The 13,676-nt window shown below is 37.1% G+C and overlaps 1 protein-coding gene across 1 annotated transcript in view; it reads right to left on the reverse strand.

Annotated features, from left to right (window-relative positions):
• Window positions 1-802: 802 nt before the first annotated feature.
• Window positions 803-13,676, reverse strand: part of Tmem168 (transmembrane protein 168) — a 31,361-nt gene continuing 18,487 nt past the window's right edge. The window contains exons 4-5 of the mRNA XM_048448973.3: window positions 11,559-11,833; window positions 803-2,759 (exon numbers count right to left, since the gene is read on the reverse strand). Of these exons, the coding sequence (XP_048304930.3) occupies window positions 2,212-2,759; window positions 11,559-11,833 (823 nt within the window). The 3' untranslated portion in view covers window positions 803-2,211. The remainder of the gene's footprint in view (window positions 2,760-11,558; window positions 11,834-13,676) is intronic.

Consider the following 13,676-nt stretch of genomic DNA (forward strand, 5'->3'; position numbering starts at 1 on the left):
CTAAATTAATTCTTTTCACTCCAAATAACAATTTCACATCATCACATGAAAAATGGCAATCCTGTGGCTATTTCATTGTTGATCTATTCTTTCAAAATTTTAGATATTAGTAAGCAAATAGTTTATCCTTCTTAAAAAGTTTCTTCTTTGCACTATGGATCACTGATTTAGACTCAGTAGCTTTCATTTCGAATTTTATCCCAGAATTATTAAGTTGTTTTTATTTGGGGGGCAGAAATATCAACCCAAGTGGGCAGACTATAAATTTTTATTAAGTTAAGTCACATTTGTATTCCAAAGACTTCTTTTGGTTGCTCTTACACTACACACGCATACATACACACACACACACACACACACACACACACACACACACACGGCTTGTGGTTTTAAATAGCTGCCATCTTTTGAATGTACCTCTAGTGCCATTTAAATAATACTACTTTATGAGAAATGAAGAATATACTTTTACATTTGGCTTCCTCAGTAAAAACTATGCTTTACTTAAAACTAACTTGCTTGCTGTTGGCTGAGAAATGTGAGAAGGAAATTCTGCTTAGTGTTAACTGTTTTAAGAAGGCAAGTGCTAAATAATTTCAGCTCACAGCTTTTCTACATCATTACTCAACAGAACAATCGTGACACACCACACTAGTGCATTTAGATTATACAAATATAAACAACACAATGCTATCTGCTTTCATAGCAACCTGCCACCAAACATGAAGCAGGCATTTTGCATAACTTCCACGTTTAATACAGTAAAATATTCAGGCACTTTTAATTTCACATTAAATGAAAATTTAATTTTTAACAAAATTTTATTCAAAGTATTAGGAATACAATATTCTAAACATAGAAATAGTCAGGCTGTAGCAATGGTGCATAGATAGTGGTAAATAAGTTCCCTGGTGCTCTGACTTCTTCCTAAATAAAACTTCAGTTTTCAAGTTGGTAGAAAATGATAGCTTCATTAACTCCTCTTTCTAAGGGATGGAAAATGGCTTCAGTGGTGAGAAGTCACATCACTTTAACAAAACTAATCTCCCAATTTATTTATAATTCCCTCTTTCAAAGATGAAAATTTAGAATGTAAGTATCATTGGAAGGGAACAAGAAGTAAACTACCTCTTAAGGTGATATCCTGATCAGTGCCTACTTTACTTCAACAAAACACTGAATTAAAGTTTAAAAATTACAACCACACCATTATGCTTACCTAAAATTGCCAACACGAATACTTTTTTACATAATACAATACAGGAATACAAAGAAAAAATGATCTGTTCCCATCCTTTTACCTTCAGCAGAAAAGTTTATAATAGGATCTGAAAAATAATTTTCATGGCAGAGAACTAACTCCACAGAGATACTTAAAACAGAATGAACTGGTCAATGAGAAATTGCTACATTTATTCTATAATAGTACTTTGTAAAAAGAATGGCAATTTACTTGGAAGGAATTGTATTGGAAATACTACTCATTAAGAAAACATAAAGTTACCCTGAGAAAGACTCTTAAAAATACCAGTATTTTCAGAGTCCCTTACTAACATATGAAGAAACATTTGTAGGCTCTAAACTCTTATTATTACCTACATCAACAATGTTTTCATCTCAAAGGCATTTTGGCCTTCTCTGCTGTACTGGTAAAGGTCATAGCCAAGACTTTTGGGTATGATGGAGGAAGGGCACGTAGCAGTCATTATGAGCAGGTCTCTTCCTGCTCCAAGAGTTTATTCTTTTGCAAACAGTCTTGGGGTCAAACCTATGAGTCACACACATGAAGGAATCATCTATTAAGTAAATTGGTAGTTTTCTTAAAATAGTAAACACATTAGTCTATGTTCTCTAATGTATGCCTAGAAAATAAGGCATTAAGAATTCTTCATTGGCCAGTGCAGAGAACAGACAACTGTTTTTCTTTTCATTGGAGAGAAATGAAAACATACTTGAAAGTGCACTGCTATTTTTAACTTCTTACACATTTACATTCAGCATTTTTATGGCCCTCTGTATACTTTTAGTATAAAATCATGCTTACTCCCAATATCTTACATATCCCATAATTACTTAAGAAAAGACAAAGTGAGAGCAGCTACAAAAGTAGCAAGATATTTTCCACAAATAAAAATACAGTATACAAAAAATGGCAAGTTAGTGATGAATGGTAACATGAACTTTCAATAGTATCTTTCCTTGGTGTCCAAACTAAGATTTGACAAGTTTAAAACCTTGTCCCGTGTCCAGCACCGTAGGAAGAAACCAACTCATTTTCAATCTTTTCAAGCACCTAAAACAAGTTTTGCAGATCCAAAAAAGGTTCAGACCACATAACCAGTTTGCCAAATGCACTAACGGATATGTAATCCGAGGGAAATGTAACATCCAGTGCTTGGCCACATCACTTCCTGTCGGCAGGTGCAGCGTGTAGTCACTCCAGCGCTTCGACACACCGTACACGGCTCTCACGGTGCGGCCCTTCTCAGTCCAGCAGACGTTGTTGCTGGGGTTGCAGTTGTACTCTACCCAGTCTTTTGTGAAGTCACCCAGCTGTGGGGGGTCGGCTTCTTCAATATCTACTGTCTTTGCCAGCTCAGCTCCCTGAACTGCAATGTACTGGTCATTAATCTTTCTCACTTCTTTCACCCACGGGGTTGAGTTCTCACTGTCTAAGATGATAATAAGCCGGGAGCAGAAGGAACCGTTCTTTTCTCTCCACCATTCTAAAAGCGTATCAAGGCGAAGTATGTCTCCACCTGTGAACAAGAAAAATCCAGTTTAGTGGTGATTTCTGAAGTCTCTTGTTCCTTCAAATTTTTAGAATATTAAACAATAACAAAAAATGAAAGATACTTTCAAAGTGTCTTTTCAGAAGATACTTTTAAAACCTACATAACTTAGAAAAAAATATGCTATGATAATGTTCCTTGATTTACAATAAGGTTACATACAAATGAAAATCATTCTAAAATGAAAACAATGTAAGTTGAAACAGTATATATGACACCTTCTAAATACAAAGACCAAAGCCTACCAACACAGTATATTCAAGCATTAGCTGTCTACCATTGTGACTGTGGCTGGCAGACACTGCCTAGCATTCTGGGATTATCACATTGCTGGTATGGTAAAGCATCAAAATATAAAATATGATTTGCAGTGACTGCATCTACTTTTCATACCACTCTAAAATTATGAAGTTGAACTACTGTAAGTTAGAGACTATAGATAAATTTAGTAAAATTATACAGAAAAGCAAACGTTCTACAGTTGCGTAGTAAAAGACAGCTCATAATCCTCATGAAAACTGCCACCTCATTTTTATGATGATAATTCATATTATGTTTTTACATAGCAGAAAATCAAAGGAAGACTTTATGAAACTTTAAATTAATAGAAAATTCAATTTTATTAAATTATTAATATTGCTAATTAATTAATAACTCTCAATAATTATTTACACAAATAACACTGAATTCGAACAAACCCACACTTTTTCAGTTTTATCTCTGGTTGCTTGCACAGCTACTGTGGTTACAGGGGTCCTACAGCTCAAATAGTAACAGAATAGTTCTTCCAGATTCTGAAGTCACCTGAATAAAAAGTATAGATTCATTCAGAATACTCCACTAAGAGAAAAGATTGTGATAATGAAAGAAATAAAGAAAGGAAGAAAAGATGGGGAGGGAAGAAGAGAGGTGGAGAAGAGGAAGAGACTGCTAAAGAAAAAACAGTAAGTTCTGTTTACTGCTGTGTACTGGGCTTCTCAGTCACTAGAAGGAAGTGCCATGGAAAAGTAACACTCTAAAAAGCACTGGAAAAGTAGAGTCATTACTATACATATAAAGCTAGTTGACATCCCAGCACCGACACTATACTAGAGGCACTACACGTTTTGCTCAGTCTGCTTGGTTATTCAAAGCCTATATGTCTTCACATGAATTCTGTTAGGTCCAAAGCAGGCCCCCAAAACAAAAGTGCTGCTGACAATGTCCGGAATGACAGTCTGGACATCTCAGGCTAGACTTTAATCAGGCAAACAGAAAAACTGCTACCAGACAAACAAAACCTAAACTCAGCATTCATCAGAAATCTTGTAAAGTGGGTTTCTGTTTGCCAGGAAAAGTCATTATTTCCCTTATCCTTTACTGCCTCAACCCCCCCAGGCAACTACCTAAAACAAGGGCATCTAATTCCTGATTAACTCAAACGAGACTGTAACAGATCAAATGTCCACCTAGCTCCCAGCTCACTTCTAGCTATTCAAACTCCCAGACTGTTCTGACTCACAAGCATCATCCACTCCCTGCTCCGCACAACTCGCAAGGCTTTCTGCCATTTGCTGTTTCTCTTCCCACACTCAAGAGCCTGGCAGGCTGAAGGCCTCAACAAACCTTTATTTTACTTGCAAAACACTTCTGTGGCTTCACTCCCAGAGCCCTTGCTTACAGACTGCAGGATATTTCTCTTATTTGGAAAGAATTTCATTAGTACTTAAGAGGGATTGCATGAAATCTGTAGATTTTCTTGCAATGTGGCAGTTCAACAATATTCATTGTCCCACAATATGACCATGGGAGAATTTTCCATCTTCTTTTGCTTTCTTCAATTGCTTTCTTTGGTGTGTTATAATTTTCACTATAGTGGTCTTTGTCTTCTTCAATAGGAATATTCTTGTGCGGGAGAATTGTCTGTATTCTGTCAATCATGTTTTAAATAAAAGCTGATTGGCCAGGCAGGAAGTATAGGTGGGTCAACCAGATAGGAAGTAGAGGTGGGGAATAAGAACAGGAGTATTCTGAGAGGCAGGAAGCTCCCAGGAAGTAGAGGTGGGTCAACCAAACAGGAAGTAGAGGCGAGGCAAAGAGAACAGGAAAATTCTAAGAAGGAGAAAACCCATTCCTCCCCGTCCAGCCCAGACCACCAAAGAAGCAAGATGTAATCTGCCCGTCTAGAAAAGGTACTGAGCCATGTGGCTAACATAGATAAGAATAATGGGTTGATATAAGCTACAAGAGCTAATAAGTAGCCTGAGCTAATAACTTACGGAGACCTCTGTGTGGCTTTCTTTGGGGCTTGCTGGCTGTGGGGTACTGGGCAGGACAGAAACCCCAACAAGCAGGCCCTTCATGTTACAATATTCCTAGATTTTGATTTTGTTCTTTTTTTTTTTTCTTGGAGCCTATTGTGAGTGGGAATGCTTTCCTGATTGAATTCACTGCTGATATACAAAACTGAAACTTTTTGTATGCTTGTATCCAGCCATTATTCTAAATTTTTGTCAGGTCTACGAGTCTTTTGGCAGTCTTTCATCTTTCTAAATACAGAAAATGAAGGTACTGTGCACTTCTCTCTTCAGTTTTGTGCCTGAGGCAACTGTCCTAAACTCAATCCACCCCTGGCTCTGTCTCAATGACCAAAGGTTACAATCATGTTAATTCTAGGAATCTGCCCCAATAAAACAATGAGAGTAGAGGGAAACGTATAAATATTTCTTACCACAGAAGTATAGGCTAATATAAAATCTGAAACAAGGGGAACAGAAATAAACTATAGAATAATTAGAATATTTTATAATAAAATAAAACTTACAACAATTTTCTGAGGGAATGTTTAGATCATGAGGACATGCACAACACAGAAGCTTATCTACAGAAATTATTGTAGTCAGGATTACTAGGTATTTAGAAAGCTGTTTCCTTTCCCCCCAAAAAAATGCTTTTTTCTATTTTCCAAAATTTTTAGGTAGAACAACTGTAGATGACAAAAGGGCTGTGTACACAGATGACACTGGAGAGGCCTGGAAAACTAAACTCACAGCATCCTTCAAGGAAAGGAGATGTTTAATGTGTCCTCCTGGAATGCTGAGAATGGATGCAGTTTACAACCTGGTGGTCTTTTGCCGCCTAAGGACCCAGGCTCTGTCCAGATCTTCTAGAATTTATGTTTTACTTCCTGCAGTCCCTTTCCCCCTAAAACCTGGAACATTATTTCTAGACCATAAAACTCATCCCTGTGAGTGATATTATTTGAACTTTCCAACAGCCTAATTTACTTCCATGTTATCTTAGGACCAGGCCAAATCCTGACTCCATGGGGATTATTACTTTAGTCATTTTCCCTAGATATACACTGCAAATATATATTACTCTCATTGGTTAAGAAAGAGCTGGCTGGGCAGGATTTGGGGGGCAGAGAGAGTGTTGGGAAGAAGGGCAGAGTCATGCAAAAAGGAGCAGGATGGGCAGTGCGCAGATGAGGTAAATGAGCCTCAGGCAGCACACAGATTAATAGAAATGGGTTAATTTTTTTAAAATTTAAGTTATAATAAATAGCTAAAAACAAGCCTACAACTATTAGCTGAGATTTCTTAATTAATAAGAAGTTTCCATGTGGTTATTTGGGAGCTGGCAATTAGGACAGAAAAGTCCCACTACACTTTACTTGATCATTGTTTCTAAGTCAAGAACCCATCTTAAGTAGGAAGCCATTGTACTTTGTAAAAAGCTTCAATGTAAACATGTCTTGAGATTTGGTGTACTCACAGGGCTGAGATATTATCAGAAAACCTTTTTTCCAAAAGTTGTGAAAATATGACAAAAATATATGAGCTAATGTCAAACTCTAGACATTCTAGCCCAGCACCAGTACCAAAACCAGGCTACACTGAGTTTCACTCTTGTCTTTTAGAGAATCATTTCCCTCCGAGCTGGAAAGCCTAAAGGAACCCTCTACAGAGCAACTGTTACTTTCACAATTAGAAAGAGCTTTAATATGTTGCAATTTAGTAGAAAAAAATCCAACAAACTAATTTGCGAATAAGTATTTCTAGTAAGATAAAACATACTCTTTGCTAAACTATCAAACTAAAGAGTATTTTCTGTAATTTGCAATTTTGCTTATAATAGGACCCCCAGAAGCCAGGCATGTCACATTATCTCTGTATAACTAACGTATTCATCAGCTTGTTATGAGATAGGCTGAGGATACAAACTATTTTATGCATTTCTCTAACACTCATGCATACTATTAGAGGAACTACTTGAATACATGGTTTCCATGTATGACTAGGGTTCTTCCACTTTTTCTAAAACTGTCCCAAAGGTAACTTTTTATGATTTCCAGATATATAATGTCTCTAGAGATCAGACTACACACTACAAGCAATGACACAAATCCCACCTTCCACAGAACACCGCTGCTTTGCACGGCACTCACAGTTACTTCAATATTCTTCAGCACATCCCACCCTAACTCTCTTTTAGCATCCACAGACACAGCAGTAATAAAGCATTGTGAGTTACTTTTCTACTTTATTTTATTTTGTTCTGATTTTTTTATAGGTTCTGTGCTACTCTGGTTTTTTGGCCCAAATACAAAGCAGTTAACATTTATCTCTAATAATAATAATATAATAATAGCCATTTGATATGTTTCAAGTAACCAAGACTACTTTTTAATGGTTCTGTGTAGCTGTGGTAAACTACTTTACAAAGTATCTACATTTTTTTACTCTTGTCTCTCTGATAATAGTCCTGATTGTTTTTTACCCTAAAGCAACAGTTCTCAAACTGAGGGTGGCAACCCTTTTGGGGCTTGAACGATCTTTTCACAGGGGTTACTAAAAACCACTGAAAAACACAGATATTTATATTACAATTCATAATAGCAGCAAAATTAATTTATGAAGTAGTAACAAAGATAATTTTATGGTGGGAGGGTTGCCACAACATAAGGAACTGTATTAAAGGGTGGCAACATTAGGAAGACTGAGAACCACTACCCTAAAGCAAGGAGACAAAATTATCAGTTTTAATACTAAAACTTCAAAAATCTACAAAGACTACACATTCTACGTAGTGTGTGTTAAAATAAGGAACAAAGGCACACTGTGATTTTCTTTCCCAAAGTAACATTGTTGTAAACTTGATGTTAATTTGTTAACCCAAGTAAAATCTAGTGTTAATGGGTCATACTTCAAGACTGCTGAAAAGATAGGTATTAAATTATCAGAGTTTAAAGCTCCGTGTCAATTGATTTGGAACAAATTAGAGCATTTTCCACAGAGCAGGGGTGTTCTACTCAATTTCAAGGCAAAATAAATGTTGCCAGGTTTGATTCTGGCAGGTCTGAAGAGCGTTCATGGACCTGGCTCAACCTGACTACTTCAAATGGGGCAGGCTCCCCAAGCCAGGACCCATGGCAGTTTGTATTCATCAACTCTAAGATAAGACAGGGCAGTGTCATACTATACTGTGAGACACCCACCATCTATTCTCCATTGTAATATACTTACTGACTTTGTATAATAAACTCTACAACAGTTACAAAACCACAAAACTTTTTGGCTAACAAAGAAATTGCATAATGGCCAATTTACTGATAGTACATTTCAAAGACTATAAAGATATTACTCTAGAATGTTAAATCTAGATATTTATAAAAATTGCAATTTTATCTTAAAATTAAGTTTACATAAATTGTTCCTAAATCTTTATGAAACTTAACACCAAACTTAGATACTATCTATTATTATCTTTTTTTTTTCAGAAAAGAGAAAGGTGATATAAGCATTAGTAAGCTGAATGAGTAGGATTTACTTTTTAAAAAGGCTTGAAATAAATTTCAAAATATTTAAGAAGAAAATATAAACATTCTGACAAACATTTATATTAGGTATAATTCCTTAATGGAAGCATGCACACAAGAGTTAGGCCAGAAATTATTTTTGGAAGTAGCTGATTACTACGCTGTAGACCTGCAGTCCCAGGCTCCACTCAGGAGGCAGTAAGGAGGATTGCTTGAGTCCACCTGTTAAAGACAAGCCTGAGCAACACAGAAAAATCCCATTCCTAATACTGTCTTGTATTATTTATAAATTACAGGGATATGTGAATATCTAATAAAATTATGCCCCCTTCCACACTGGGCATGCAAAGTTTATTATAAATATTATATTTACAAAAATCAGTCCTTCCTTTAGGTTTTATTCCTTCTGAGGTTTTATTCTGTAAAGTGTTTTTAATGGGCTAGAATTTTTCTATAGTGCTCTGAGTTAAAATACATAGACACTTATGTCTTCCCTAGAACTGAAGTAGTCATGAAGGCTCTTTTCTGGATTGTCATTCAAGAGCTCTAGGTTAAGGAAATGAATTTATAAGCTATGTTCAAGAAGTTTGTTGTATTCCTTTTTATATATCCTGCTCTTCTTGAAAATGGGTGATCCACACTAACAACTCTCTGTTTAACCAGAGCATGCTCGCCTGGAGTCGGGTGCCTGCTGACTTTGGTAACGTGGAACAGTGGGAAAATGTGTCAGGGGCCTGGCAGACCTGGGGTTGATCACAAGAAGTTACATGCTGCCTCCAGCTTGCACTGTATCCTCTGAAAACTGGAAGGCACAGAGGCGATCAGAGGACTTCATATGAAAATCAAATCTAATATTGTTTACCAAATACTAAGCATAGTAACTGATATTTAAAATATGCCCAATATTTGCTTTATTCCCAAAACAAACATTGCATTATTTCATATTAAATTGCAAAAAAAAAAATGAAGTTTTAAAAAGCTGCTTTTATTTCTGATAAAGCCTCAGTTACAAGTCAGGCATGAAATTGGTGGGTTCAAGCTAGCTTAAAACCATCTGCTATGGGGAGGAAGATATCTACATTAAGGGAGCCATTTTAGGGTTGGAGAGAGACTTGGCTCTAGAGGGGATCCAAGGTGTCCCCAGCTAGGTCCTTGGGCAGCAGAACAGAGGGTGCCTGAACTGTCCTTGCCCCACTATCACGCTGATGATTATCTCGAATATCACCATAGAATCTTCATCTGGCGATGGATGGAGATAGAGACAGAGACCTTCATCAGAGCAATGGACTGAACTCCCAAGGTACAGTTGAAGAGCAGAAGGTGAGCAAGGAAGTCAGGACCGGGAGGGGTTGGTCCACCCACTGAGACAGCATGCCTGATCAAATGGGAGCTCACCAAATCCAGCTGGACCAGGTCTGAATGAGCATCTGATAAAACCGGACTCTCTGTATGTGGCTGACAATGGGGGCTGACTGAGAAGCCAGTGATAAAGGCACTGGGACTTGTTTCTACTACATGTACTGGCTTTTTGGGACCCTAGTCTATTTGGATGCACACCTTCCTAGGCCTGGATGGAGGGGGGAGGGTCTTGGATTTCCAACAGGGCAGGGTTCCCTGCCCTCTGTTAAAGAGGAAGGGGAAGGGAGGAGGGGGAGTGGGGGAGCAGGAGGGGAATGGGAGGAGGGGAGGAAGTGTAAATTTTTGAATGGAAAGAAAAAAGCCATCTGCTATGTGAGATTGTTACCTTCTAGAGTTCTTAACTGCAGCTCTGTCAATATCAGGCTTAGTTTCTCTGACCGGAGTGTAGATATGACTGACTTTTCATCTATGGAACAAGGCTTCTGACAAAAACAACTTAAAGACGCTAGGGCTTATTGGTCCCATAGGTCCAGAGGCATCAGTGATCACGCAGGGGTGAGGCAGTGCAGAGCACCTCACACATGGCAGCGGAGAAGTGGGGTGGGGTGGGGTAGCCTGGGACAGCTGGCTTTCTCTCCTATATTTACTTCACTCAGCCCAGGAGACCATTGCACCGCACACCTACATTTAGAGAAGTTCTCCCAGTTCCAGGAATAATTCTATCTGGAAATGCCATCAAGCATACCCAGAAGTCTGCTTTACTAGTCTCCTGGTTACCACTAAATCAAAACAATTGGCAATGAATATCAAGCATCACAACATTTACACTTACATTTTATGACAACTCTATTACTGTTTTCCTCTGAATTTAAAACTAGGCGGGACATAATTAAATCTATATGTATTATTTTCAAGCTAAAACAGGAAAATTACCTTACTTTTTCATAATATATTCCATGATTTTCTTTAACGTAGGCATACTTAAGGCTGCTCCTACCAGGTTCCAAGTTCTTTTAGGTCCTGGGCACATACTAATCCACAAAATAAACCCTAAAACTAATAAAATCTTTACTATAGTTAGGAAGACTTACAAATTCATGTACTACTATAAGAGTTCATTTCTCTGGAACTTCTCTTGGGGGAAAAAACTGTTTTCTTTTCCTATATGCAGGTAAACTTAAGCTTTTCCCCATCAGGACTCTAAAAACTATAAATGTATCAAAAATCTAAACTAACACTAAAGAGTTTAAGGCTTACAAAGAAACTGCTCATTCCCTACTTTCCCTTGTTTTATGGACATGTTTATAATACTTAAAGACTTAAAGTGCTGGTTAACAGCTCATCAGCTTCTAAAAGACACTACTGGTATAAAATGATTCTGAAAACATTTTAAAGGGAGACTGATCGTACATATATTTTCCTCTCTAAATACTGTAAGATTCTCAAATCCTTATTACAGTTTACTAAAATGAAATAGGTAATCTCAAAGAAATCAAAAGTAATCATATAGTAATCATATAGGACATCTGTGAAGCAGTGATCTGAGAACTTTCTTGTCTCTATGTGATTACACAACACAACAGTGAACCTGACAAAGATGAACTTACCTGCTAGCGCCCACTCTCCTGAGCCATGGGTGTGCCCACTGTAATACAAAACATATGTATCGTGTCTAGGTCCATCCACTGTCCGAAGTTCAAGGAAGGCTTTCAGTTTGGAATGTAGAGTATCAAAAGACAATCCACTTGTGGAATAGTCACATCCATAGGTCTCAATCATATGATATGCAAAAAATCTTTGGATGGCATTAAGCATGCCAGTAGACCTCAAATTTAACTCTTGTACATGCTCTGGTGGGAGCAGTGTTGGCTGACCATCAGGACTGCAAAAGAAGGGGAAAAAACAATTCTCCTGATTATTCTGGTTTTTAGAAAGTATTAATTATATATGTTACATTCTCATTTGCCATCTATAATTGATTACCTAAAAACCATAATCAGGCAGGCTAACTGAATGGCAAGTTTCTCTTCTATAACTCCTTTCAAGCTAACAATTAAGTTTAGAAAACCCAAAACCTGGTTTCTAAAACTTGTACTTCTTATCAGTAAAACAGTAAAGGCTGGAATAATACCTCATGAAATGCACAGCACTGTTTTCTGTCCTATCCTTATTTTCTTATAAGGAACTGATACTGAATAAGAACTTTTAAAAGCAAGATTGTACTAAATAGTTCAAGAACACCTGAGTAAGAACTAAAAGGAAAGAACACTGTATTGTTGAAAAAACTAAATTCACATTTAAAACATGGGAAGTAAGAATGTGATTATATATTTAATTTCTGTAGTGAAAAACAGGATCTTTGTAATGTATTCAAAATCTACTAACTTAAGGTACAGTTTAAAAACAGAAGAAATCATCTGTTAACAAATAAAACTTTGAAGTAGTTATTAAGACTTGACACTGACTGAAGACTGACCTGATTCTGGAACAAACAGTACCCTGGGGAACACACTAAACTATGTTTTATAACTACCAGAAATGAAAAGTTTTAATGTTAAGGAACACAATTCATCACTATTCTCCTCTCCAAGATGAAATTTCCATCAGAAAATGGAAAAACTCTAAATTTTACTTCTTGTACTATCAATCTTATCCCAGTAATGCTTCAGTGTTTATTAAAATAAAATCTTTTGTATATTTCTGACATTTAACCGTAACCAGGGCAAAAATTAACTGTGCAAATTACTATTTCCACAAATTCTTTCTGCAGAACTGCCATGCCTTCCTTTCTGAGATCTTCCTGAAACACATGCATTTAAGAAACCCTTCTAATTCCAGTAAGCCTTTGATAAAAATGCACTATTACAAATTTAGGCCAAGCTCCAGGAGACCAGTCCAAGAGAGGAAGGGGCAACTACATGAGCAAGGGAGGTCAAAATCATGACAGGGAAACCCACAGAGACAGCTGACCCAAACTTGTGGGAGAATAATAGGGATAGAAGGAGAAGAACTCCAGCTCAAAGGTAGAGAAAAAATATTCAAAAAAAAATCATAGAAGAAAACTTTCTCAACCTAAAGAAAAATATCCCTATGAAGGTACAAGAAGCTTATAGAACACCAAATACACTGGACAAAAACAAAAGTCCCCTTGCCATATAATAATCAAAATGCAAAACATACAGAATAAAGAAAGAATATTAAGAGCTGCAAAGGAAAAAAGGTCAAGTAACACATAAAGGTAAACCTATCAGAATTACACCTGACTTCTCAATGGAAGCCATGAATGCCAGAAGGTCCTGGATAGATGTGCTGCAGACACTAAGAGACCATGCAAGCCCAGACTACTGTGCCCAGCAAAGTTGTCAATCACCATTGATGGAGAAAAGAATATATTCCATGACAAAACCAGATTTAAACAATACATATCCACAAACCCAGCCCTACAGAAAGTACTACAAAGAAAACATCAACCCAAGGAACCTAACTGCATGCACAAAAAAACACAGGCAACAGATAACCTCACACCAACAAAACCCAAAGAAGGTAAACACATACCTACTACCACCAAAAAATAACCACAGTAGAATAGATAATGAGAGCAACAATAAATAAATGGGACCTCCTGAAACTGAGAAGCCTGTAAAGCAAAGGACACAGCCATAAGACAAAAAGGCAGCCTACTGAATGGGAAAAGATCATCACCAACCACACATCAGACAAAGGAC

The sequence above is a fragment of the Myodes glareolus genome, chromosome 25, assembly GCF_982192425.1.
Source record: "Myodes glareolus chromosome 25, mMyoGla1.1, whole genome shotgun sequence".
Classification (NCBI taxonomy): domain Eukaryota; kingdom Metazoa; phylum Chordata; class Mammalia; order Rodentia; family Cricetidae; genus Myodes; species Myodes glareolus.